Raw genomic sequence first — 27280 nt, 5'->3', positions numbered from 1 at the left:
GCTTATTCGAGTTCCCATTCATGACGTTCGGCCTACGAAATGCGGCTCAAACGTTCTAACGTTTCATGAACAGTGTGTTGAATGGACTAGAATTTGTGTTTTGCTATTTGGGTGACATTCTGATAGCCTCTCCAGATGAAGACACTCACCGAAAACATATACGAGCAGTCCTCGAGAGACTAAACGAATATGGCCTGTGTATTAATGCAGCAAAGTGTAAATTTGGTCAAGCAAAACTTGCATTCCTGGGATACGAAGTGTCAGCTGAGGGACTTAAACCTCTTTCAACGAAAGTTGATGCCATCAAAAATTTCCCAGAACCAAAGTCATTTACTAGTTTAAGACGATTTTTAGGTATGGTGAATTTTTATCACAGATTCATACCAAATTGTGCGAAATTGCAACAACCTTTAACAACATTGCTCAGTGGTATTAAAAAGAACTGCAGAAAAGAAATAACCTGGACGGCAGAAACAAGAAACGCCTTCCAGATCTTAAAAGATGCACTTATTCATGCCACAAATTTAATTCACCCATCCGAAAAGGCTGAAATATCGCTAACAACTGATGCTTCCGATACTGCCATTGGAGCCGTTTTACATCAGATTGTGAATAATGCAAAACAACCCTTGAGTTTCTTTTCCCGAAATTTGACATCAGCACAACAAAAATGTAGTGCCTACGACAGAGAACTCTTAGCCATCTATACAGCAGTAAAACATTTCAAATACATCTTAGAAGGGCGAACGTTTGCAATATACACGGATCACAAACCACTAACATTTGCCTTCCAACAAAATTTGGAAAAAGCTTCGCCACGACAAGCTCGACAACTGTGATATATTGGCCAGTTCTCAACCGATATCCGATTCATACAAGGGCATGAAAATACCGTCGCTGACGCTCTCTCTCGCATAGACACCATTTCTGTACCATCTGCAATAGACTTACAAACTATAGTAGACTGTCAAGAAGATGACGACTTGGAGATACTTAAAAACAACCCAAACTTAAAAATCCTGCAGATCCCTATACCGGACAGCGACAAGAAAATTTACTGTGATACTTCTACAAATTATAATCGACCATGCATCCCTGCAAAGTTTCGGCAGAAAATATTTTCTTCAGTCCATAATTTATCTCATCCTGGAATAAGATCTACGATAAAATTGATAACACGACGTTTCATATGGCCCAATATGAATAAAGACTGCCAACTATGGACTAGAGCATGTTTATCTTGCCAAAGATCTAAAGTTCACAGACATACACATTCATCTTTGGGAGAATTCAAAGTACCTCCACACAGATTCTAGCATTTAAACATAGATCTGGTGGGTCCACTACCTCCTTGCAAAGGATTCAAATACCTTCTAACCATCATCGATCGTTATACACGATGGATTGAAGCGGTACCATTAGAAGATCAATCAGCAGAATATTAGTTCGTCAGTAGCCATCTTGCGTTCAGTAGAAATTTCATGGAGGCCACCGAAAAAAAAAAAATTGCACTGGCAGGCCTTGAGTATAAGTTGGCCTTGGTTTAACTTATCTTTATGAAACTTTCAACATTTAATGTTTATTTAACAATATTAATTTTAAGGTTTAAAACGTACAATTTTTACAGCAACATCTGTTAATTGTTTAGGAAACTACGAATGTCATACTAAGTATTATGCCTGTCACACGTTAGAGTGCACTGATGTTATAGAGTAGGTCTTCCCACAGAGAAATGTTTATAGTGTTACAATTGAAGAAAGAACGGTTATGATTATTTGAAATCACATTTTTCTGTGAAATACTGTTATTGTTTTTATTTTTCGTTTCTAAGAAATTTTTTTGTATAAGTTGTATATTTTTAAGTACTTTTTTTTTACTATGATACTAACCAACACCTGTTTTAATTTTAAAGTATTAATAAAATGGTAAGATATCTCGTTTTGTTTATTTCCTTACTAGAGCTATCAGGTGTACCTTCACTCACATAAACTCCTAATTGAAACTAATGTACCAGTTATGCTTATGCGAAATATAGATGCACCTCGACTGTGTAATGAAACGAGGCTTTGGATCACGCAATTAAGTCAGAATATAATCGGCACCACTATTTTAACAGGTGTAGGAAAAGGGGAAAGTGTTATACCTCGAATCCCAATAATCCCCACTGACCTACCATTTCATTTTAAAAGACTGCAGTTTACAATCAAACTTAGTTTTGCTGTTACTATTAACAAAGCTCAAGGGTAAACATTACAGGTAGAAAGGGGTGCATTTGGAAAAGTCATGCTTTTCCCATGATCAACTGCTATATGTTGCCTGTTTGCGTGTATCCAAAGCCAGGAATTAATATGTATTAGCACCAAATGGAAAAACATACAATATAGAATACAGAAGCATCCTAGAATAATAATCTTATTCATGTTCATCCAAGAAAGAATTATTGTTTTTAACATTTTATTAATACTTTAAACTTTTTGAAATTTTGGTAATGAAAGTTATTTATTTTTGTAGTGAGATATGCATGTTTTTCAGTTTTTTAAATTATATTTTATTTTAGTTTTTTTAGTAAAAAAAAATAAGATTGCAATGTTTGATATATCCAAATCAAATTTTAAAAATTATGCAGAATAGCATCTTAATGACATCAATATGGATTTCTTTTTATCTCGAAGAAGAGCAGTATATACTGAAATTTTACGCGGAGTGTATTTTTAACTTAAAAAATAAGTAATAGTAACTAAAATTTTATTCTGATTATCCTGGTCAGGTAATAAGAAAAAAAGTCAGATTATTTTCTTTTCTTTTCAATAGTCTTTGAAACTTATTTAAGGATATCAATGCGAGCAAAGGTGCGGGTATAAGCTAGTAGAGCTATAAAACCATCTAATTTTGATGGAAGTGACTGTGGGTGAGAGATTCTTAAATATATTTCTGTGGTTATTAAGAAAATCATTTATTTTTTGCGTAAATTTCCATTATTTGTTAATACTAATTGATAATTGGATATGTTTTACTTTAACTGATTTCAGCTGTAAACCAAATTATGGGCACTTACAGATTATTCTTCTGACTGTGAAAGTTGGCTACCATCGAATCATAGAAGTTGGTAGAGATTCTTCCAAAGCTGCACCAATCATTCCTGTAGAATTCTGAATGAATTGATGCCTCTTTTCTTAATAAATAGTCAGTATTCTGCCTGCTTTGTTTTCAAACTTTGTAAAAAGGCTTTCATTGATTTCTATCATTTTAATAGGCCATATGATTTTAGAGGAATATGAGTGCAAAATTCTGGCAGGTAACTTTTACAGTCTATTACTGTCTTGTCAGCTATATTCAGTTGGCCGTATCGTGTCTTTCAATACTTTTGGGGGGGGGTAAATGGAAGGATTCAATGAACTTGAAAATAATCCATAGCTTGCTTGCTATTTTGTAGATGGCAAGCATCAATCTTTAATAATTTTTTTTCAAAATTCAAGCTAAAAAAAGCAGCAGTAGTAGTTAATTTATATCCTTGTTCATAAAAGAAGATGGCTAATTGAGAATCAGTAGGGATCACATCAACCCAAAGTGTAGATGTCATAAGTCTGCTGGTATGTCATGCTTATCCATAAGTGGTGCTAAATAGCATTATCTCGCGATAGTTTCACAGTCAGCGGGATAATACTAAAGTACCTTTATTTATTTAATGTTTTGTAAGTTCTATATTTGTTACTGTTGCTTTACATTTCAAATCGAAATATTCATATTTTATTTTTTAAATGGCTTAATATTTGAGAAACTTTGTAATTTTCTGTAATATATTTCATTTCTAGGTTAAAACCTATAGTAGAGAAGAATTTGCATGATATTGTTGTCTTGGAAAGGGAATTAGCATCTTTGATATCTAAAGGAGTTTGTAACACCAATGTTAATGCTCTCAGGCAGTGCAGGTAATTTTACTTTTAGGTTTCACTGACATCTTTGTTGTAATGCTATGTATTGCTATATGTTATAAAAAGACTTAAAAATATAGAACATACAATAAATTTAACTATAAGCATTATTGCTAAATTTTTCTATTTTCATTTTGAAAATATTATTAAATATTTTAAGAATGGAAAGAATTTTTTAGCCCTTTGGCTGTTGCAACACTAAGCAAGTCTCTTCCTTCCAAATATGCACAATATTTGTCAGTAGTAAATTTGTAATTTGTATTGTTTGCATCCATTGCTGTCTGCATTTAGAATGTGAGCTAAGCTCGAGGATGACCATCAGAGGATTAAAAGAGAAGGATTTTTTTTTTAAATATAAAAATGGATCTTTTGATTAATTTTCAAATGTAATTATGAACAAAATGTATTATTTGAAATGGAAATGAAAATTAAGGAACAATTTTAAGTCAAAATATAATGTGTTTGATAAGCTCCCCAGCAATGTTTCAGTAATCTTTAACCCTTTAACATTGCTTTTTTTTTTTTAATTTATATATATATATATATATATATATATATATATTTACTTTTTATGAATTAAATAGTAAAATGGCAACACAAATATCCAAGAACTTAAAAAATATATATTTTTATTTTTTTAATTTTACATTTTCAAAAAATTCGCATGTTTCTTTAGTCCCGCCATTAACTTCTGGTTCAGTATTTTCTTGATGAACTTGAGCTTTTCTGATTTTCCTGAAGAAAGTTACTTTCATCTATCTCAGATTCTGAAGTCATCTTTGTGGGGGGGGGGAAGAAGCGTGCATATTCAGACCCACTATCTTGAAATGGATCTGCATCCTCCCAGGCTCATCTCAAAAACGATTAACAAGCTGTTACAGTTCTCTATCATCTAGCTTCCATTTTCTGATATATATATATATATATATACAGGGTGTTTCATAGATCATGGGACAAACTTGAAGGGGTGGTGGAGCATACTAAAACATGCATTTTTTGTATAGGGATGTAGGGTCTAAAGTGGCGGGTTAAGGCAGAAACGCAAAAAAAAATGACACAAGAGGAAAATGTGTTTATGTACAAAATCAACTTTAAGTACTTCTTTGCAACAATACAGTATCCACAATAAATGTTCAAAAAAGGGAACACTAATAATAATAGGAGCGGTAGAGGGCTGTAGTGAGCCGGTCAAATCACGATCCGATGCACGAGAGGATCATTTGCAACTCTGATGTCGAGCATGATGGGTGAGTTTATGCACAGGGAAAAAGCTGACATGCATCTCATGTATGGTGCTGCTAATGGGAACGACAGAGCAGCGCTACTGTTGTACCAGGGAACGGATTCCGAAGAGGCGTATGCCGAAGCACACAATGTTTGAGAGGTTGCATCAGTCTCTGTGTGAAAACGGGTCATTTGAAGCCATCTCTGACACTAGGAATGGAAGAAGAAGTGCACGACAACCTCGCATTGAAGAATTCATCTTGAACATTGCGCATGAATGAGCTCAGACAAGTACAAGAGCTGTTGCACGTTGTCTGCAGCTGAGTCATTCCACCGTTTGGATAGTACTGCAGGAAAATGGTTTGCACCCATAATATTTGCAGAGAGTTCAAGCCTTGCAAGAGACATATTACCTTCTTCGAGTTCATTTCTATCATTAGTTCTTGCAGCTGTGTGCGGAGCAGGCGGATTTCCCGTTGGATGTGCTATTCATGGACGAGGCAACTTTCTCACAGGATGGCATTTTGAATATCCACAACATGCACGTGTGGGCAACTCATAATCCACACGGCACACGTTCACATGCATTCCAAACCCGCTTCTCCATGAATGTGTGGGCGGGTATTGTTAACGATTACCTCATAGGCCCATACCTCTTACCTGCAGGTACAAATGGCTTATGTTATCATATTTTTAGAGGTGCTACTGGAATTGCTGCAGGATGTTCCGGCTGTCATTCGTGATCGCATGTGGTTCCAGCATGATGGTGCACCAGCCCATAACTGCATGCGGGTCAACAATTACATGGATGGGGCATTTCCGGTCCCATGTATTGGCTGTGGTGGACCCGTTCGATGGCCACCCCGTTCGCCAGATTTATACAGCTAGGATTTTTTTATTTTTGGCTATCTGAAGAGCATCATTTACGAGACTCCCGTTGACTCACTGGAAGACCTTGTTGACGATTATCCATTGCGGCTTCAAGCAAGTGCAAAATGCCTGTTGTTTTTCAAAATGTTTATTAATCCTTTCTGCGACATTACCAAGCATGTGTTACTGCTGGTGGTCGCAGTTGTGAACATTTATTTGTGAATACTGTATTGCTACAAAGAAGCACTTTGCTTTGATTTTGTACATAAACACATTTTCCTGCCATGTCGTTTTTTTTTTTTTTTTTTTTTTTTTTTTTTTTTGCGTTTCTGCCTTAACCCGTCACTTACGACCCTACAGTCTTGTAAAAAATTCATGTTTTAGTACGCTGCACCACTCCTTCAAGTTTGTCCCATGATCTATGAAACACCCTGTATATATATACATATTTTTGAGCAGAAAAAGAACAAAAACTAACAAGGACACATTTATCTCCAATGAGAATTCGAGAGGGATGTATATGTCCCATGTTGAAATTTTCAGTAGAAAAGGGAATTAAAACATAATTGATTTACCTTTCAATTTTAAAAGTAATTCTTACTTTTAGCCACTGGTTTACAGTAACAAAAGCATCAAAAACCATAAACAGACTCACAGGTATAGGTTAGGACATGCTCGCTTTGTAACTGGATGTAGACTGAATGAGAGAGAATCTCAAAATTTGTGGGAAAATTTTAGTCAAAGTCCAGTACTCACGTGGGACACAAACTCGTATATTTGTAATACATGTGCTTCCCTCTTGAATTTTTTAAATTTTACTATCAGCCATATAACCCATTAGACGCTAAAAGTTTAATAAAAATATAGAGTTATGATATTTTACTACATAATAGAAAAGTGGCATTAATCCTGTAACATGTAAGTATTAATTATCTAGAGTAGACTAATGAATTATACTGTTATATACTAATGAAATTTTAGCTGCAGCTGTAAGTGTTAAAGTCCCCCCTCCAAACATTTTGTAACATCATTAAAATTCTGAAAATCACATGTATTATATTCTGTTTCTTCAAAATAAACTTGCTTAATATTGGATAATCGGCTGAAAGCCACTGAATACTAGCATTTTATTTTGGATCTTATGCCTGGCGAACTAATGTTTTCACTGCATGAGGTTTTGTGGTTTTTCTTTGTATTACTTGTATACTGTGGTTGCAACCATGAGCATGCATGATTTGGACCGATTTGTTTACAAAGTAGCGTAGATTGATATGCATTATTAATGTATTAACATGGCCACTTTAGTAGAAGTTAATTTTCAGAAAGTGTCTGGCTCTGGTACCCGTATCCATAATAGTTTTTCACTTTTAATGAGACATGAGGCCATTTCCGTATGCTTTTAAGTTATATTCAAAGTTTCAAATGTTTATTTCCTTTTAAAAAGGTTTAATAGTTAATTTTCAAAATAAATACATGATTAAAGCATAAATTATATGTGTATATTATATTTATATAATAATGTGTAGCAATTATAAGAAAAAGATAAATTCTTATAATTCTAATGAGAATTAAACTGTAATATTTAATTCCTTGTGTTAGGGTGAAAGAAATGAGAAAGTATAAAAAGGAAGCAGTTTAAATAAGACATAATAATTCAGTTCTTATTTTAGTTTATATATTGATAATTTTATTATGTTTATATTGAAATAAATCATAGTCTGTTTTCTATTATTTCAAAATGCTGTAGTTAAAAGTAGCATAATTGATATAATTAAAGGCTGCAGAAAGTTTGTGTAATTGGTATATATAAAAGCCACTAAACACTAGCATTTTGTTTTAGAGCTTATGCCTGACGAACTAATGTTTTCACTGCATGGGGTCAGTTTAGTCTTCCATGTTATTTTTCTTATATTTGCTAAACATTATTGTATAAATATATACACATATTTTATGCTTTAATCATATATATATATACGAGGGTTGGAACTTTAATAGTGGCAACACAGCTGAAAAAACGCTACGCAACAAAACCAAAGAATATCGCTTATACCACACGTGAACTACATACCTACCTTACCTCTCAGCAAGAAGACTCGTCCTGCGTACGTCACGTGCATGCAGAGTGACGCAAAGAACAAATCCTTGTATTAGCTCGCGGTCTAAAGTAAGTATTTTCAGGATGTTTTCAAAACAAGAACAACAATGTTGGATAAAAATTGAATGTGCCAGAAGTCGTACAGCACGACAGTGTCATCAAGGGCTTCAAGAGGCTTGCGGGGAATCTGCATTGCCTTACAGAACCGTAGTAAGATGGGTGAAAGCATTCAATGAAGGACGCCAAAACGTGGCAGACATGCTGTGGCCAGGTCATCCGAGTGTCAGCAATGCAGACGTGCAAGTTGTTGCCGCACTAATGGACAGTGATCACCGCCAAACGATTCGTCAGCTGGCTGGACAAATGGACATCAGCTGGCATACGACTGTGCTGCACATTCTGAAGGAACGCCTGTCCGTGAGAAAAATTGCTTCACGATGGGTTCCACATCTATTGACGGAAATGCAGAAATGGCTACGATACGATGCTGGCTGAACCCACCTGGAGCGCTATGAGCGCGAAGGAGATACTTTTTTATGCCGTATCATTACGCTGGATGAGACTTGGGCCCGATTGTACCAGCCAGATCTGAAACGCCAATCAAACGAATGGCGCCATCACAGGTCACCACGACGTTCGAAATTTCGTCAGAACCCCAGCAATGTGAAAGTTATGGTGATTCTCGTATACGACTGTGATGGTGTCATCCTAACGCATACCGTTCCCCCACAGCAGACCGTCACTGTGCAGTATTACTGCTCATTTTTGGAGCACAATCTCCGACCAGCTTTGAGAAAAAAACGGCGACACTTTCTGCAGAACGCTCCTCTCATTTTGTATGACAATGCTTGACCGCATGCAGCGCAAGCTGTGACTGATTTGTTCAAGCGATGGGGCTGGGAAGTGCTTTACCATCCACTATACTCCCCAGATCTAAGCCCTTGTGCCTATGACTTAATTCTTAAGATGAAGGAACCACTTCATGGCACTCGCTTCCAAACTGTTCCTGAGATTCTTGCGGCAGTAGACCGGTCCATTCTACAACACAAACTATCAACAAAACAGGCACTGCTACAGGTATTCTGCAACTTCCGCATCGTTGGAAATGGGTTGTACATAATGCTGACGACTATATTGAAGGACTGTAAAACATGGTGACATGAATCACTTTTGTATTCCTTGTAAATAAATAGTTGCCACTATTAAAGTTCCAACCCTCATATATTATGCTTAAATTGAATGAAGAAACAAAGTGTATGTTAAACAAAAGTAAAAGGAATGTTATTTAAGTAGTTAAATAAATTGCAATCTGTTTTCTAAAATTTCAAAATGCTCTTAAAGTAGCATAATTGTAGGTTGTAGAGAGTTTGTTTAATTGATATATATATAGTTTTAAAATATATTGAAGAAGACACCAATTATTTTTCAATCTTGGCCAGATTGGAGAAGGATATTGCTCTCACATGACAGAAGATAGCTTGAAGTATTATTGCTGCATAGTAAATGGAGGGAAAAATCACAACTAGCTTGATGATTAAAACATTTTATTTTTGAACAGGAAAAATTATTTAGAAACACATTTTTTTACTTAATTGGTTCAGCATTAAAGGTGCTAAATGTTTTGTAATTTTATATATGCAATTACATTTTAGAACAGTGGAAGAATGCAAATTAAGAAAAAGACTTAAGTTATTCAAAATAGAACAAGTATCAAAAGAGAATGTGTAGTTAGCTGCAGAAGTATTAGAAGCTTGGTTGTATTGTTTTAATCCTGTCTAATGATAGGGCAAAAGCATTCTCAGTTTGGAATACTGCAGGCATCGCTGCAAACTGGTTGTCTTTAGATTAAGTTAGGAATTTAAAGGTCTCCTTGCAAATTGAATTAGTAATTTTGATAGTGATTGTATTTTATATTTTACTTACAATTATATGTATATATAAACAGTGTTAATAAAACTTTTTTTAGTATTTAATTTATAATTTTTCTGAATGATTTTAAATAATTTGGTATTTTTCTTTGAAGCTCATTAGAATATCTCTGCATTCCAGGTGGAAACTTCAGTTAAGATATGAGAATATTATACTTGCTGATCCAAAGTATTGTGCTGAAAGAAATCCTGAACAAAGTCTTTGGAAGACAGCATTCTATCAAATAATTGAATCTCTTAGAAAAAGACTGGAAGAAGATCCAGATCATGTGGAGGAAGCAAAAGAAAATCTGTTAAATATAATTCTTGAGGTAGAAACTGCTCTATATTTATACTGAATATTTTTCTTCAGTTATTCTGTTTAAAAGTTGAGAAAGACTTTGTCATTCTTTTTTATTTGTTATATGAATTATTTTAAAAATTGTTTATTATTTGTTGTATGATTGAATTTTTTTTCCCTTGCTTTAGGGGACTCTATTTTATGAAAATTTGCTCGAGAAACAAGAAGAAACTTATGGCTTTAATTTAGCAAGACTTTTAGAAATGGAATGTATTAACTCTGCTTGCATTCCTGAACAGATTCGTGTTGTTCTCATTAGCACACAAAAAATTTTGATTTATTTAGGTGACCTCGCTCGATATAAAGAGCAAGTCTGCCAGACATCAAACTTTGGAAAAGCTAGAAGGTTTGCTTTTGTTATTTGCATTATATTTTTAAGCTAACGTTGATTTAAGTGAAAATAATTGTTTTCATCTAGAGATATTTGTATTGTAAGGTACAAATTCCTAAATTTATATTTAGTGGCTCTATATAACATATTTTTGGCCACTTGCTCGCTCTTTGGTACTTGTTAATAGAACCACAACAGTCTTTTGGTGCTATTGTCAACAAAATTTGGTTTTTTGACTTTCAACTAGTATTATTCGGCAGTGACATCAAACTGTTATTCTCTATAGCTTCTCTTTATCTTCATATGAGTTCTGACAAGTAAAAAGTTAAGTAATGACTAGCTGTACTGCACTGCTGCATATCCCTCCATTTTGCTTACCCCACACGCTGTATTGTTTGCATGTGAATGCCGATCTGTAGATGGAAGTTAATGTTTCACAAATAACAAAGCAAGCACCTCCCAGAAAAAGGAAATGTTAAAAGAAAGAAAAAAATAAAAATCTCATCTTTATAGGAGAATCGAAAATTGCTTCTAGGGTTGCAAAAGTTAAAAAAATTGGAATGGCAGACAGTATTTTTGGTGATGTATCAGTGGGTGCTAGATAAAGTACCAATTTTTTATTAGAAATTTTTATGTAATAAGAGATATAAATGATAAATCTATAGTGAAGTGTGTCAATCTCTAATTCTAGTACAATGTGTTATGACAGAAAAGTTGTTTAAAGTATCCAATAATGTTGTAAATTACTAATATAAGAAGTTTATTTGTAAATATAATTCCAAATATTAGTATTTATATACCATTTTGATGGACTTTAGTGAAGCTCTAGAAATGATATTCATCTCATGGTCTCATAGTCAAGTACCAATTAGGAAAAGAAATAATGAATTATAATAACTTAATACAAAAATGAAAAAAAATACTTATAGTGATATAAAATTTATAGCAATGTTATTCATTGTATTTCTTTGAAGCTTTTACCGATATTGCACATCTGTTTCAGTTTCTAATTGAATTAAGGAAAAATCGCTTAATCTTTTGCCAACAAAAAATTGCTTTGTTTTCACAGTGTATATTGGGGAGGGGGAGTGCAAGGAAAAGCAATTAAAGTGACATTGTTTATATACTCAATTTGCAGCTGTTAATGTATAATATCAAGTATTAACTAAATAAAGTATTAAGACAATTTTAAAAATGTAAAATTTTCTTTTAAAAAATTTTTTTTAATAGATTATTTTTCATCATCACATTTATGTATGTTTTCCTCGCTTATTTTTAAAATTATTTGCTGAATATATATGAATATATATATATATTATTTGCTAAAAATATCTCTTAATATTTGCTTTGTATTATGAAAAATGCAGTATTATTTGTTTAATATGGATGAAAAATTCATATTGAATGGAACTGTTTTAATAATTCATGCTTTTTTTTTTTTTCTTTAGTTGGTATTTGAAAGCACAGCAGATAGCTCCTAAGAATGGCAGACCCTACCACCAGCTAGCTCTTCTTGCTTTTAATACTGTATGTATCAATGTATTTTTAAAGAATTCTAAGAAAACTTGTGTACTTTTTAATACAATTTAATTTTTTGAAATATTCTTTTGTAGCGAAGAAAACTTGATGCAGTTTATTACTATATGCGAAGTTTAGCAGCAAGCAATCCCTTCCTTTCAGCTAAGGAAAGTTTACTTTCCTTATTTGAAGAAGCAAAGAGAAAAGTAAGATTTAATTTAATATTTTATATGTCTTAAATAAACTTTTAATTGGATAATATCTTACAAATTAAATTTGATATTTTCAAATTTAATTATAGTAGCATTTCACATTTTAAGATATACTATAGTTTTCATCAAATCTTTCGGGCTAGAAAAATTTATATCAGATGATTTCCAATTCTAGTTAATATTTTGGTGAGAGAGATGGTATTTAAGACCATCTTGGTTCTACAATTGGGTTTAGAAAAATCATGCTAATTATATGGCTATGTAGTTTTAACCTTTTCAGGACGAGCACCCCATATACACATTCCTTAAGAATGCATCTTACAGCCGGGCGTCCCATCCACGTATCACTAGAGATTGCACTCAGAGGACGGGTGATGCGTATACGCATTTTAAGCTGGAACCTTTTTTTGAAGGCCACTAGATGGCATCCTATGTCCATTACTTTTGAAATGAACACAGTTTTAGGTTCTTGACCTTGAGTTTGATATATTCTGCCCAACTTTGGTATTTTACTCAACAACTGTTGCGAGGGTGGGGGAGGGAAATCGTAAACAGAGGTGAGCTCTTTAAATCCACAGGTGCTAATATATAATATAAACATTCACCATTCGCGTGTCTGATTTATATCAAATCTTTTTTTTTTTTTTTTTTTTTTAGTTTTATTTTTTTCCCCTACTATGTATCGTCTTTTAGGGTTACTTATGTGGAGTTCTGTTAAGTTTTACATTGCATTCAGATATATTTCCGTTTCTTCTCTTTTTATTTCGGAAAGCCTCACCTCCAGTCTATTATGGCCGGAAGGCACTATTTATCAGAGGAAGAATACCCTCATATGGTTAATGAACCATTTACTAACGCAGATGAGAGTGATTATTCATTTTCTTAAGAGTTAGAAAGTGATACTTCTCTGTGCTTCGAGATTTACCACACTCAGTCTTCATTTAAAATTTTGTTACTTCTTACTGTAAATAGTCTTTGGTGTGTTGTTTTATTAATTTTAAATTTTATTGCAGAATTTAATCAATTAAAACTTTGGAATAATTTGAATGGCGCTTCCAAAAATTATTTTACAAGATAAGCAATTTTTTAAGTATATTTTCACGTAAAATAAAGAAAAAAAATTATTAAGCACTAATTTTAACAATACAAGAGTTCAAGTAATAATCTAAAATGATACCAAAAATTACAATGCTAGAAGGGAAACTTTTTTAAAAAATGAAATTAGGCTTAGCGACGCAAAATATCCATTCTGTATGGTAACTGCCTTTGATTTCCTTCCGTCCCACACGAGACTTTTTAGTCTTGATCTTGACTAAAAATAGATCACTCATAAAGATGGCAATTCTTTCTTTAAATATTTTCAGTAAAAATACCCGGTCGAAAATTTTGCTTAAAGTATGAGATTAATTATTATAAACAAAATGATTGTTGAAGGCAAATATTTTTTTACAGAAATAATCTTCATAATAATCCCTACACAAAATCATCTGCTGGTATAAAATATCTTAGTTAGTTATATTTATATACGCATTTATTTTGACCGCTGCGTCAACGCAACACCAGCGGCTAATGGGTTAAGGGATTTTTATTTCTTTTTTGTCATTTAATAACTAACTCAAAATATGCGGGCAAAGCATTGATAAATTTTACACTTCAGATACCTTAGCTTCAATTAACATTCATTTCAGATTTAGAAAAGAAGTTTCTTAAGAAAAACATACCAAAACCATAAATGAAATAAAAAATTTACATCTTTCTTCTTCTTATTCCACCCTTCTTCCTCTGAAGTTCTATGATACTCTTCCCCTTTTTCGCATAAGCCCTCCTGCCGGCAAAACGCTTTTCATACTGCTGCTTACATGCTTAAAATGGCGTCGTACTTCAAAATGCAACTTCTGTATTTAAATGTAATTAGGAAACATCTTGTCTGAAAAAAGGATGATTTGATATGCGTAAAAAAATAAAGATTGTGGTTTTTGAAGATATGTTGTGCTAAATTGCATCATCATGCTTTCCACTCAGTCATCTACACAATATCGAAAGCTGTTAAAAATTCCACTGTTTTCATATACACATTTGGAATTATTACATATATATATATGAGGGAGTCGGAGTCTTTAAAATTCCAGGAGTCAGAATCGGTCATTTTCCCTACAGACTCCTCAGCTCTGGTAATAAATTCATTATTGTTTGAAAGCAGATTATGGACTTGTTTTTGTTAAAATTAGTTATTTTATTTACATTTTTTCCCCTAATGCATGCATATAACAATACAGAATTTCTCTAACTTTTCTACTTGTGCAGTATGAGCTTGCCAGGCTAGTAATTAACAGTAAACATAGTTTTAAAATTTTGCTGACACTTTTATGTTAAATATATAAATAAGTGGTTTTTTTTTTTTTTTTTTTTTTAATAAATCTTAATAGTATGAGCAGTATGAGAAGAAGAGACTTCAGCAGAATGCACCTAATATGGAAATTCTTGATGATGATGTAGATGAGCGCTGTGAAGTGTGGATCAAACCTGATGGCTCTAGTAGTCAGCAGCCGGCAGAAATGGATAAAAATATTGATTCATCTGATGTAAAAAATTTGTCAGATGTTGAGGTAATTTTTTGAATGTTTGAACATAATAATTTTGAATGTAGATGATTAATTTTGAAATTTGTATTTAGATATTTATTTATTTGTTTGATATAATACATATAATATTAATTGTTTAAAATAATATATCTGCTATTAAATGTTTGAATTGATGTGATATATGTTTATTTAGGTATTTAATATATGTATTTGTTTTGAGGGAATGGAATTTCTTTTAATGTATGCATATTTAGTTTAATTTGTATTGATTTTTGTTGTAAGTAAACCTGCATATTTGATAAGCTGAAGTACGAAATGTTTACTCAGTGTCTATCAACCAGAATTTTTCTAAACTATTTTTGTTTAAAATAGGAGTTCTTTTATATATCTTTTGATTGTTTTTGTTACAACTGTGACATATAAAAGACCCAAAAATATGTAGATTTCAGTTAGATCCATATGCTTTGCTGAATGCTCTTTAATTTGAAGCTGAATATGTTTCATCTGAACACTTTCATGCATAAAGATTGATGTGTTCTACTGCAACCTGTTTTGTTTTGTTTAGAAAGAGCTTCTTGAGGTTCTTTTTTCTTGCTTAGCAATGTTATTTACTCCCACAAGAAGAATAACAGTATTCAACTGGTGTTCTCTGATAACTTTTCTTGAATATTTTTTTACAGTTAGTTCCATCTCCTCAACGAATTCAGTTTAACCAAGAAAGCCTATGTTAAGTTTTAAAATAAATAATAAAAAGTCTGGTGTGTACACCACATGACTTCCTTGTATGGAATATTATATTATATGCATTTTTTCTTGCATTTCATTTAAACTTATTGGATTGAATTAGATCTACTTAGCTTATAGCGCATCAATCACAATAGAATAAATGCACTCTTTAAAATTCACTATATTTGTATACCATAGCGATACTCTGATGCTAGGTTCACTTAACACCGTTACATTTCTCATAACTCAGAATGCACAAAATTTATATCATTTGAAGAATTATCTAATCCTTGCCACATGTTCTATTCAAATACCATAATAAATCGAACATGATGTTTAGAAGAAATTAAGCAAACAAAACAAAAAAGAAACAGTTTTTCACAGACGATTCAGTATTTCTCATTGAATTAATTATAGTTCTCACTTCCCGACGAGGCAAAAATACATAAAAACTCGAAATATCTGTATTAAAAATTACGAAGTAAATCCTAAACACTTATTTCCTCGAATCAGTTCCAGAATGGATTAAGCATGCTTTAATTCATAATAATAAAAGAAGGTGTTATCTTTGTTGTCGTGAAGCTGAGTTTTTCTAGATTAGCAACAAATCCGCTATTCTTCCAAATTTCAAATGTAAACAAACATGGCGGCCACTACAAAAATAATTAGGCTTAGCTGAACTTAAACAACTTTTAACTTCTTCATAACTTTAAAAATATTGCATGCAGATTTACTAAAGGCATAAAAACTTTAATCAGAAGATAAGAACAATGTAATTCAATTATGTTTAAAGCAAAAAATGCACAATTTACAAACATATAAGAGTAAAGAAACTGAGATCACTGAGCCGGGTAACAGAGTGGATATACATATATGTATATACGTTTGGTGCAGCCGATTGCAACCAAAATATGAGGTGCACATCTACATGTTATAGCAGTTTTATGTACAAAATTTTAACATTCTGAGGCTACTTGTTTTTGAGTTATGCAAAATATGTATGTACAGATGCCACAAAAAATACTCTTTATAATTCATTTTAAATCAGTTTTATATTTTTTGGGGGGAAAAGAGTCTTATTCAGTCCTTACGTACAGATGTCATGCAAAAACAACGTTCATTTTCATTTGATAGCGTTCAAAATGAGTATTTTCATTGAAATATGATGCCTGAAACTTTTTGTGATTACAATACTTCCTTTTTACTTCGTACAAGGAAGTAAAAAGGGCAACTGGTCTGAGTTTTTCCATCACAGAAGTTCGGGGACATTACACCTGTTATACTCAGCCAGATGCATTTTCCCACATTCTCCTAACAAAATAAGTAAATAAAAACATTGATCTGGATTCACTTCCCCACATTCTAATAACAAAAACTGCAAAGAATATAATAAAATAAATTCCAAACAAAATAAACAAAAACGCTGGTGTTCCTTTAATTTAAAGAGCTGTAATTGCCAGTTTGTTTACACCAATAAATCTATCAAAACCAGAAGCACAGAACAGAAACTGATGCTCATACATGAAGGTCAAAAGCCACATGACCTAACTGATGTAAAAACCATTACCATTTAAGCATGATCTACTGGCATTTAAAAATTCAAATAAATTGTTCCGTTTACGAATTAATTTTGTATTTTGATTATAGTCTGATTATTTTTTTCAGTTGAATAAGAGATTTGTTACAAGTTTTTTGCATGTACATGGGAAACTTTTTACCAAAGTTGGGTAAGTTTTTTAATTTTAGTATTTCAAAATTTCATAGTTTTCAATTATGTATGTTGTGCAACATTGCGAAATACGAGTTTGAAAGGTAGATTTAAAAATTCAGAAATCAATTAAGATATTAGATTTGAAAATTCAGAAATTAATTAAGATATGAATTGCATTTATAATAAAAAATTAAATAATTTTAAAGTAAAATATTTCAGGGAATTAGATATTATCAAAATTTTTTATTGAGTCATAAGTATGTAATGAGGAAGCTTAATGTTTAGTTATAAAGTTAAGATAAGTTTGAGTAGTTAAGTTTGAGTTATAAATGTTCTAGACATCCAATTTTCCATTTCCATGTATTAATCCCTGTAAATGATGCGGTTTTATTTAGTGTAGTAATTTTTTGGGGGAGGAAGAGGGGACTGTAAGACTTCTAAAAAAATGCACAAGCAAAAACTTTGATTATCTCTTTTGAATTACTAAAGGTTTTATATTAATAACTACTAAAAGTTTTATATTAATAAGAGTGCTGTGAAAACAGAGCAAGACACTTTTTAATATGTTTTTTATGTTAGCTTGCTTGTATAAAAGTGAGAGATGCATTTTCATTGCTAATCTTTAAAAGTTTAAAAATGTAAATCTTTAAATGCTAATCTTAAAAATGAGTTTTCTGCTTTACTGTAGTATTGTGAGACAAAAATACCATATTTGCTGGCATATAAGAAGCACCGGCCTATAAGATGTACCCCCTTTTTATACACATATTTGAAGGATAAAACTTTAATACTGATTATTATAATGAATTTACAATATTTTAAATATAAAATAATACAAATACAAAGTAATACTTTTTGCAAATACCTAATCTATCTGTGAAAGAACATCTTTTAATCTCCTTCGTCAAAACCCAGACACTCATCTCCAGAGCTAAATGAAAAGTCACTTGAAACCTCTTCTAAATCAGCATCTGAGACCTCTTACAACAAATTTTCCTCTGTACCTTCCCTTAAATGATTTAACCATTTTCTCTGTTCATGAAACTTTGATCCATTCACAAACAACATATCAATGTATAAATTGCACTCTGTTTCTCAGATCTATTTTCAAAGAAAAAAGTGTGTCTTATATGCTGGCAAATACGATAATTTTTGTTTCCTTCTATTGTGTATGTGAAAGTAAGTTCAAGTAACCCTTCTATAACACAGTAGATAGATTCCCAGAAAATGCTGTGTTGTGTGAAACCCATGTTGTACAGGACCCACGGCGTGTGAAAACTTGTTAAAAACAAATATATTTTTAAAAAATTCTACAGAAACCACTTAATTTTTATTAAAAATATAAGTGTATGTACAACACAAAAAAAAAAAAAAATTTATTTTAATGCAACTTTCATGTAATAAATTTCTTCGTCGTCACTGTTCATTATAATCAGTTAAGAATGTTTTTCCGGTGGAATGATATCGCCTTCTCTTTCAGAACTTTTTTCTTCATTTAAAGTTTTTGCATCTTCCCTCTTTAAAAAATCCATAATTTTACTTTGCTAGCTTTTTTTTTTTTTTTTTTTAAATTAAGTCACTGTAAATTTCTCGGTATGGAGCTAGCTCCCTTTTAATTTTTTCGACTTTTTTTCCACCAGAATGGTCTGCATTGAAGAAAAATGACTTGAGATTTTTAGCTAACCCTAGGTCTTATTCTAATTTTTTAATGTTAAATTAACTGGACAATCTTCATCAGTGCAACTGTTCTCGGAATCAATTTGATTAGTTTTGGATGCCATTTTCATCAACTTCTTCATCCAATGATAAATCTTAAATGTCATCAATCCACAAAACCTTGATTTAGCAAGTTCTTATATGTCACCAATTTAATTTTCTGAAGATTTGTGCACGTTTTCTATTTAACTGAAGAGAGCCATGCCTTCTTCCAATGTGCATTTAATGTCAATGTTTTATTTCTTTCAGTGACAGAGGTATGATGTAAATATAGTTCTTGATTGAAAATCTTTTCAAAGCTTCCATTACATTGATTTTAAATCAGTGATGCATAAAATTCACTAATGCTTATCTTATATAATACATTTTAAAAATATAAATAATACCTTGATCCAGTGTTTGAAGCAGCAAAGTAGTGGTGGGAACAGTATTTTGATTTTGGGATGATTCAAATTTTATATGTGACATGAAGCATTATCTAATAGTAATAACGCCTTAAAGCTCAAACTTTTCTGCCTTAAATAAATAAGATTCAATGTTTGGCACAAAACAATTTAAAAATCAGTCTTTAAATAAATTTCCAGTAACCCAAATTCTTGGATTTGCTTTCCAATATACCAGTAAGGTGTTCTTATTTACATCTTTTAGTGTTTTGAGGATATAAAGATCTATAAACTAGCAAGGGTTTTGTCATAAAGTCCCATGACACATTATTGCACAAAAGTAGCATTACATGATCCTCAGATATCTTAAAATCTGGGTGCAATTTTTTCTTTTTCCGATATAAAAATGCTGAAAATCCGCCAACTCCTGAAATCTACGTTGCCTCTCAAAATATAAACATTCAGTTTATAGATTCTGGAAACTGCAACATTGAGTAGGAAACATCAAAGAAAAAATACTTACCGAATAACAATGACTCATGATGGAAATACCAAATTATTGACAACATGATAAAAGTTTTTCTCCTGTAATCTTCATCGATTTAAGCAAGCAGACGATTCACTTCTTTCAAGGTCACAATTCACGTTGTTGTATTTTCTGAGCTTTCTTATTTCACGAGATTATTTTGTGCTGCCTTTTTTTTTTTTTTTTATCAGGATATTTTGTGGATAAATTAATATTTTAAACTTCGGCCCTTTTTAATACAATTACAGGTTAGAATCGCTTTCATGATTTTACTGTTTGCAACGTTGAAAAGCGTAAACACATTGAATTGACGGTAATGCAAAAAGTGCAAATTCTGCAAAAGATGGAGACAGGTGTTACTTCTGGGTTTATAACAGAATCGTACGGAATTGCGATACGATTGTGTATGATATACAGAAAAATAAAGGAAAGCTGTTGAAATTTTACAGCAACAGTCATTCTAACACCGGAATCCAAAACCAGAAATCTTTGCATGAGACGAAATCAGCAAACCTCGATGCTGTGTATATATAATACAATGAATAATATAATCAATTTATATATGTAATAATAATTTAATTAAATATATCTAATATTCTTTATTTATTTTGCACTTTTAGTCTGAATGTTATCATTTATCTTTTCTGTTCTGAAATCCGCAAAATCCTAAAATCCGCACAACCTCTGGTTCCAAGCTTTGCGGATTTCTGGAATTTTACTGTACTAGGTTTTTTTCCCCGCCGAAGCCTGTTTCATCAGCATTGAAAACTTGATCTGCTATGTATCCTTGCTATTCTATATTGTTTTGAATTTTTTCTGGATATGTCTCAGCAGCTTCGTGATAAGCTGATATAAATTCTCCTTGAATTCTTATGTTATGAATTGCAAAACACTTTTTGAAATTTTCATACCAACTTTTACTTGCCACAAAATCAAGGTTTACTGATGATTCTTCATGTTTTTAAAGATGTTTGTAAGTTTTGAGTGCTTTTTGTTTTATGATATTACCATTCAGTAGAATTCTTTTTTTGAATGGTCAGCTATCACTAATCCAAATGCTGAGTGCCTTTTTCCATCTTCTCAATTATTGGTGCCCAGAAACGAGCTGCACTTTTTGCAGATGTTGGTGATCCTGCAGTAACTGAACTTCTTATTTCTTTTTCATTTTTCTTAATGATCTGGACTGTTGCCTCTTTCAAATTAAGACTTTTTCCGATATGAAATGGCATTTTTCTGCTTTTCCAGACAGTCCAAGATTTATGTCTTTACATATGAAGAAAAATGTTTCTTCTAAACTTTTTGTTTATGTTTATCCTTTTTTTATTTACTTATGGCTCGGACTGAAACTTAATGTGTTAAAAAACGAAAAACTTATTCTTTAATAACACCATGGCTCAATGCAGACTGCTGGCCAGCAGGTTGAGGAACTTTTGTTTTCAAGCCATGGAGATGATGATCTGAATATTGGAAGCCGAACATATAGGTTGTGCATTTTGCTCTTATTGTGACCTCATTTTATTCACCTTCTGTGATAGCGAGGTTTCTTCATTGTTATCTGGTGATTGCGCTCTCTTGACACTGTCTATTGTTTCTATTGTGCTATACTTTGAAGGTCATGCCGAAAAATTATTTTTTGCTGTTTACCAGTTAAGAATTCAACGCTTGCTGTCCACCACATGGCTTGTCTCCCTGAGGACATCTATTTGTCTTTATGGAAACCGGGTCTTGGAAGAGAAGTGGCAGGACTTACTAAACAAGGATCCATATATGTTAAATGACTGTATGGATGCTTTTCTCAGTATTGAAAAACTTCATGCGGAGTTCATTAAAGTGCTTAGAACTTCTTATGTTATGTTAAACTTTAGATTTTGAATCTATTTTACAAATGATATAAAATGAACAAAATAAATGAAAAGATATAGTGTAGTGGAATTTCTGGTGGTTGTGTAAGAATTTTTTTTTTTTTAAATATATATATATATATATATAGATAATTTTTATTTTTAAGTGTGGAGAACTGCAATTTGATTATGTAAATGTTATAACTTAAGAGGTTAACCTAAGATAAACATTTGTTCATGCTTTCTTAATTTTATGTTACAGGATGGAAACATTTCCTGAAGTTTTGAACAACATGTTGAAAGAATTTTATTTCTTGCTGCAAAGAACACCTTTGCCCCTTACTTCATCCCGTCTTCTTCAGTTACTAGCAATAAATATATTTTCGGTTGCTAATTCGTCTCTAAAAGGTATGGTATTAACAATCCTTTTCTGAAAGTCTAGGTGTTAACAGTTTTCTAACCTAATAAATCAATCAGTATTTCTTAAACTGTGGATCACAATCTCAGATGGGAATGCAAAACAAAATGTTGGGGTGGTGAAAATTTAATCCTGATAAATTAATTTAAGGAAATTACATTAAGTGACGTCAATGTGATTTTCTGTATAAAACCCAAAAAGAATTAGTCGAGCAACTGATTGACTCAAAACTTAAGTTTCCATAAAAAGTTTTAATTTAATTCTGGATTAGAGCTAGAACTGAATTTCTCACGATTTCTGAAATGGCATTAAATGTTGTTCTATCATTCAGTGCAATATACTTAATATGAAACCACATTTTCAGCTTTAATGCTTATTAAATGCAAATATCTTTCAAAACTTAAAAGTTGTAGAAGATTCTTTATGTACAGCAGCAACCTTGCTGCTGGAGGAGTGAGGAAAAATGTTCAAGATGCTTTACATTACCAATTTACTCTGCCGTAAAAAATGAGCACATCTGTCTCATTAAGATATGATCGTATTTCATTCATTTTTGCATGCTTGAAAAATTCTAAAACAAATTTTCCTGTTTGTGTTGTTTACCAAAATAAATAAATAAATAAAATAAAATAATAATAAAAAAATCTGAAAGGTTTCAGATTTTAAATTACGTCCAAAGAGACTTTTTTTAACATTTTGTGTGTTACCTTTATTTATTAAATATCATGTTATTGGAATTAAACCATAAAATTCAGTTCAATAGCAATGCCGCAAAATAATTTTAAAATGAGCATATCTTTAAAATTTCCGATGCGCAAGTTCCGATAAAAAGGTTTTCTTCCCCGCCATAGAGTGTTGCCATTGCTCGCTTTTAAATCGTTAAGTTTGTTACTCAAAAATTTATTAAAAGTTTTACAAAATATGAAATCGATAATAAAACAAATTCCAAATTTCAAATTTGGTCTTCCACATGCCCATATTCTTTGGAGGATTACGTCATTCAAAATTTGATGGCGCTATGTACTGTTGTTTTATCACAATGCGAGAAATAGACATACATTTATGCAGATTTTTCATTATTTAATATCTTCAAATATAATGCAGGACTCTTAATATTTGGTGGCATCAGTTTTAAAAGTGAAACAGACATTTATGGTAATTCAACGCAAAATCGCAAAACGAAAACAATAGTCCTTCAGGGACAAAGCTCCTTTGGACTAATAAATAAAATAAATTATGGGAAAATACCTATTTTCACATTGTTATTCTTTATAATAGCTGGAGTCATAGAGAAGTTTCAGTATTCAAAAGGGGTTATGAATGAAAATGAGTACTGTAAATAAATTATAAGAAGCAGTGTGTGATCTGTGTTAGTATAAGATTGTCCAATTTATAAGTGCAAGTTCATTCTTCTTCATTATTTTTTGAAAATCTTTTTATTTTACAAAATTTGTGTTGATTATTGTTTTGCATACTAACTACTTTTAGATTAAATATGGTACTTCTGAAACATCTGTTTCGATGAACTTCCAAATGTAGCAAAATTAATCACCCAATCTGTAATGTTCAAATGTCACCAAAGGCTGTTTTAACAACCTTATGTTTTATATGAAAATCTTTATAATAGTTGAAATTTTGCATGGACTAGAGAGGAAAAAAATTGCAATCTGGAAGGAAACTTAGATTACAGCTTAAGGTCTAACACACTGAAGAGTTTACCATTGAAATTTACTATCAAAGTTTCAAAAAGTGGAAAAGTAACTTATGTTCCTTTTTTTTTTTTTTTTTTTTAATTAAAACTGTAGGTTTATGATTTTATGTATCAAGTCTTCCCCCCCCCTTCAAGAATTTTATCTTATTTTTGTAAAGATGCCAAAGATCATTTCAGTATGGTAATTTGTTTTTTAGAATATTTTTTCAGTACTATCTGATTATATGGTGAAGAATGGTATAACTTTGTTATCAACTTTGGGGTTGCCTTGCTCCACTTTATCATCACACAAATCCACATTTTTCTAAGAAGAGCGAAGAAATGTTTGAGCATTTCATTACTTTGGCAGTCTGCTAGGTTTGGCGATTAATCACCCTTTTAGTGACATTAAAATGACTTTAACATTTGAATTGATAATTTATCAGTTTCTCAACACTTTTTTGAAATAAAGTAGTGTTGTTGTGATATGATCAGTTCCAATAAAATTAAGTAATAAAATTGTATGAAAATTAATCATACATCTGACCACTTTTTTATATATATATGATATCCAACTTTTATCTTAAGAGTTTTTTTTTTTTTTTTTTTTTTTTTTTTTTTTTTTGTGTGTGTGTGTGTGTGTGTGACAAAATTTTGTTAAGCTAGAAAGCTGACCTGATTTGCCAATCACAAGATATATCAAATATTCTTGTATTGGCTTGATAAAATTTGTTTGAAACTGAATAGAAAGCATTCTTGCCTGTTATCGGCTTACAATGCTGTGTATGTATTAAAGAATCACACAAAGGAAGTGTTGAAGTATTTATATATTTTGCTACATAAGTGGATGTAGTTATACAATATCTCATGGGGGAAGAATGATATATTGAAACATCTGAGGGAAAAAATCAAATTTTGGATAAAAATCAGAAAGAAGTGTGCTGATTTTGAAGTTTGCATTAATCAGAGCAAGTGTTTATGTATACAGTTTTTTATTGAACTTAATTTCATTAGAATGCCTGGTGGTGAAGTGGCTAGTGTGTCGCACAGCTGCACCATAGGTCAGGAGTTCGATCCCCAGGATGGGCAAGGTTGACATAGCCTTTCATGCCTTGAGTTGGTGGATAAAATGATTACCAAGTTCACTGACCACTTGCCCGGGGTATATGGTGATGCACCCCGGGGCACAAGGTTAAGAAAGCAGATCTCTGAGAACTGCAGGCTATGGCCCACTGGGGCTGTTGCACTACTGAGTTTAATTTAAATATTGCATTAAATGCTGAAATTATTGGTCCATTGTTTAGCAAGGTCTTTCCTGATTCATATGTTGCAAAGAAATATTCATATGCTAGAACAACAATTTCTGCTATTCTTGGTGAGAGGGCAAATGCTCATCAAAAAGACCTGGTAAATATTTTGCCAAAATCTGTCTACTTTTCTGTTCATAGAAACAATGAAAGTGATAGCAAGTTTATAGCGAATTGTTGCAGCTGAGGCAAAAGATGAAGTAAAAAATGCTGATGTGTGTTTTCATAATTTAATTGATGATTCAACTGGTCAGACTTTTTCAATGATGATTATTAATGAATTGAGTAAATTAAATATTCCTGTAAACTGTTTTCTTTTGTGCAGATAATGTGGTTGTTATGACTGGTCATCAGAAAGTCTGGCAAGTTTTGTGGAAAAGCACCTTAAAGAATTCATAATTATGATTTAGCCATGCTATTAAAAAATTTATCAGCAGAAAAATAGCTGCTAAATTACCAGTAAACAAAGATCAAATTCAGATGATGTATTCGATTAAAGAAAAGAGCTAAAATGATAAGAGAGTTCAAAAAACTTTCCTGCAGCTTCAAGGGGAAAATAAGAATTATAGCAGAATCATATGGAATTGTGACACTGACCATATATGATATGTGAAAAAGTAAAAAGCGTTAATTTTTACAGCAACAAGTGATTCTAACATCGGACTCTAAAACTAAAAATTTTTGCATTAGGTAAAATTATCATATCGTAATGCTGTCTTATATAAGTGGTTCCAGCGGTAGTGGAGTGATTTAGATCTTTAGAACAACAGAGCTGTGTCACAGAGCAAGAGATTATGGCTCTATATAATTTAAATTAAAAAAAAAAAAGTTTGCTATGGAAGTTTTAAAACATACCTCTATGAGAAAAATGTTCGGAATGTAAAAATAGAAGGCTTTATTAATGTTTGTTATTTTCATATGTCTTCATTATAGATGTCCTTTATTGTATATGTCCTTATTTATTTTGCACTTTTAGTCTGAATATTATTTATCTTTTCTGTCCTTAAATCCTAAAGTCTGCACAACCTTTGGTCCCAGCATTTCTGATCTTGTACTGTACTATATTTTTTGTAAAAGAGATTTAATTTTTTTTTTTTTTTTTTTTTTTTTTTTGTCTCACCTAAAAATTACCCACTGTTTTTTATTACCCTCTGTTGCTGATTTTGAGGAATTAAATATCTGTATCACCAAAGATTCATGCTTTGAAGAAAATACTTGAGCTGATGTTACAAAATTTCTAGTTAAATTTGTCAAGGCTTTACTAATTTAACCCGCGAGCACATGCACCGATCCGACGAACACAAGAACATGCGCCGGGTATGTCATACCCGAATAAAAAGTTTGTAATTAAAAATTTGCCGAATAAAATTAATCGGTTTTTAAAAGAAATTTAAATGTAAAACTAAGTTAATACTTCATTTTAGACAAAATATGAAAGAATAAGGAGAGGTAAAATTATTTACTTACAATTTTTTTAACATTGTTTACAAAATGAGGTCATATGTTCCATACATATACTTTTGCTGCAATTTTCACAAATGAATCTAGTCTTTCTATCTTTTTTCTTGGGGCACTCTGTACACCTCTTGCAAGTAATTTTAGGTTTTTTGGGGGGTGGTTCATTGTTAACATGTTCATCGGTGGTCAGTGTTTGTCTAGAATCAGGAACTACAGATGCTCGTTGTCGTTCATTTTGAACACTTTCTATTAGGTGCATCCCTAAGGCTTTGAGAAACATACGCCTGATACGGTATTCCGTTGGTGGTTCCTTCTTTGATAGTAGAATTATTCTTGCATTAATGGCAGCCACGTTTAACACTGAAAAGAAAATCACCATAGGCCATCGACGTGCTACTCTTGCTGTAGAATACGCAGCTGCCATCTCATCTACAACATCGACTGCTCCTTTTGTCATGTTATGGAATGTAAT

General features: G+C 31.9%; 1 protein-coding gene across 1 annotated transcript in view; it reads left to right on the top strand.

The window, feature by feature from the left end:
* Positions 1-27280, top strand: part of LOC118186684 (telomerase-binding protein EST1A-like) — a 94345-nt gene that overhangs the window by 21671 nt on the left and 45394 nt on the right. Inside the window, exons 3-10 of the mRNA XM_035356809.2 lie at positions 3813-3929; positions 10171-10360; positions 10518-10735; positions 12169-12247; positions 12334-12444; positions 14877-15056; positions 17424-17485; positions 22198-22343. Coding sequence (XP_035212700.2) covers positions 3813-3929; positions 10171-10360; positions 10518-10735; positions 12169-12247; positions 12334-12444; positions 14877-15056; positions 17424-17485; positions 22198-22343 — 1103 coding nt within the window. The remainder of the gene's footprint in view (positions 1-3812; positions 3930-10170; positions 10361-10517; positions 10736-12168; positions 12248-12333; positions 12445-14876; positions 15057-17423; positions 17486-22197; positions 22344-27280) is intronic.

The sequence above is a fragment of the Stegodyphus dumicola genome, chromosome 8 (assembly GCF_044657685.1).
Source record: "Stegodyphus dumicola isolate Sdum_Otavi_A_Nest chromosome 8, ASM4465768v1".
In the NCBI taxonomy this organism is placed as follows: domain Eukaryota; kingdom Metazoa; phylum Arthropoda; class Arachnida; order Araneae; family Eresidae; genus Stegodyphus; species Stegodyphus dumicola.
The sequence above is the reverse complement of the archived record's forward strand: the minus strand, read 5'-3'. Positions and strand labels throughout refer to the sequence as shown.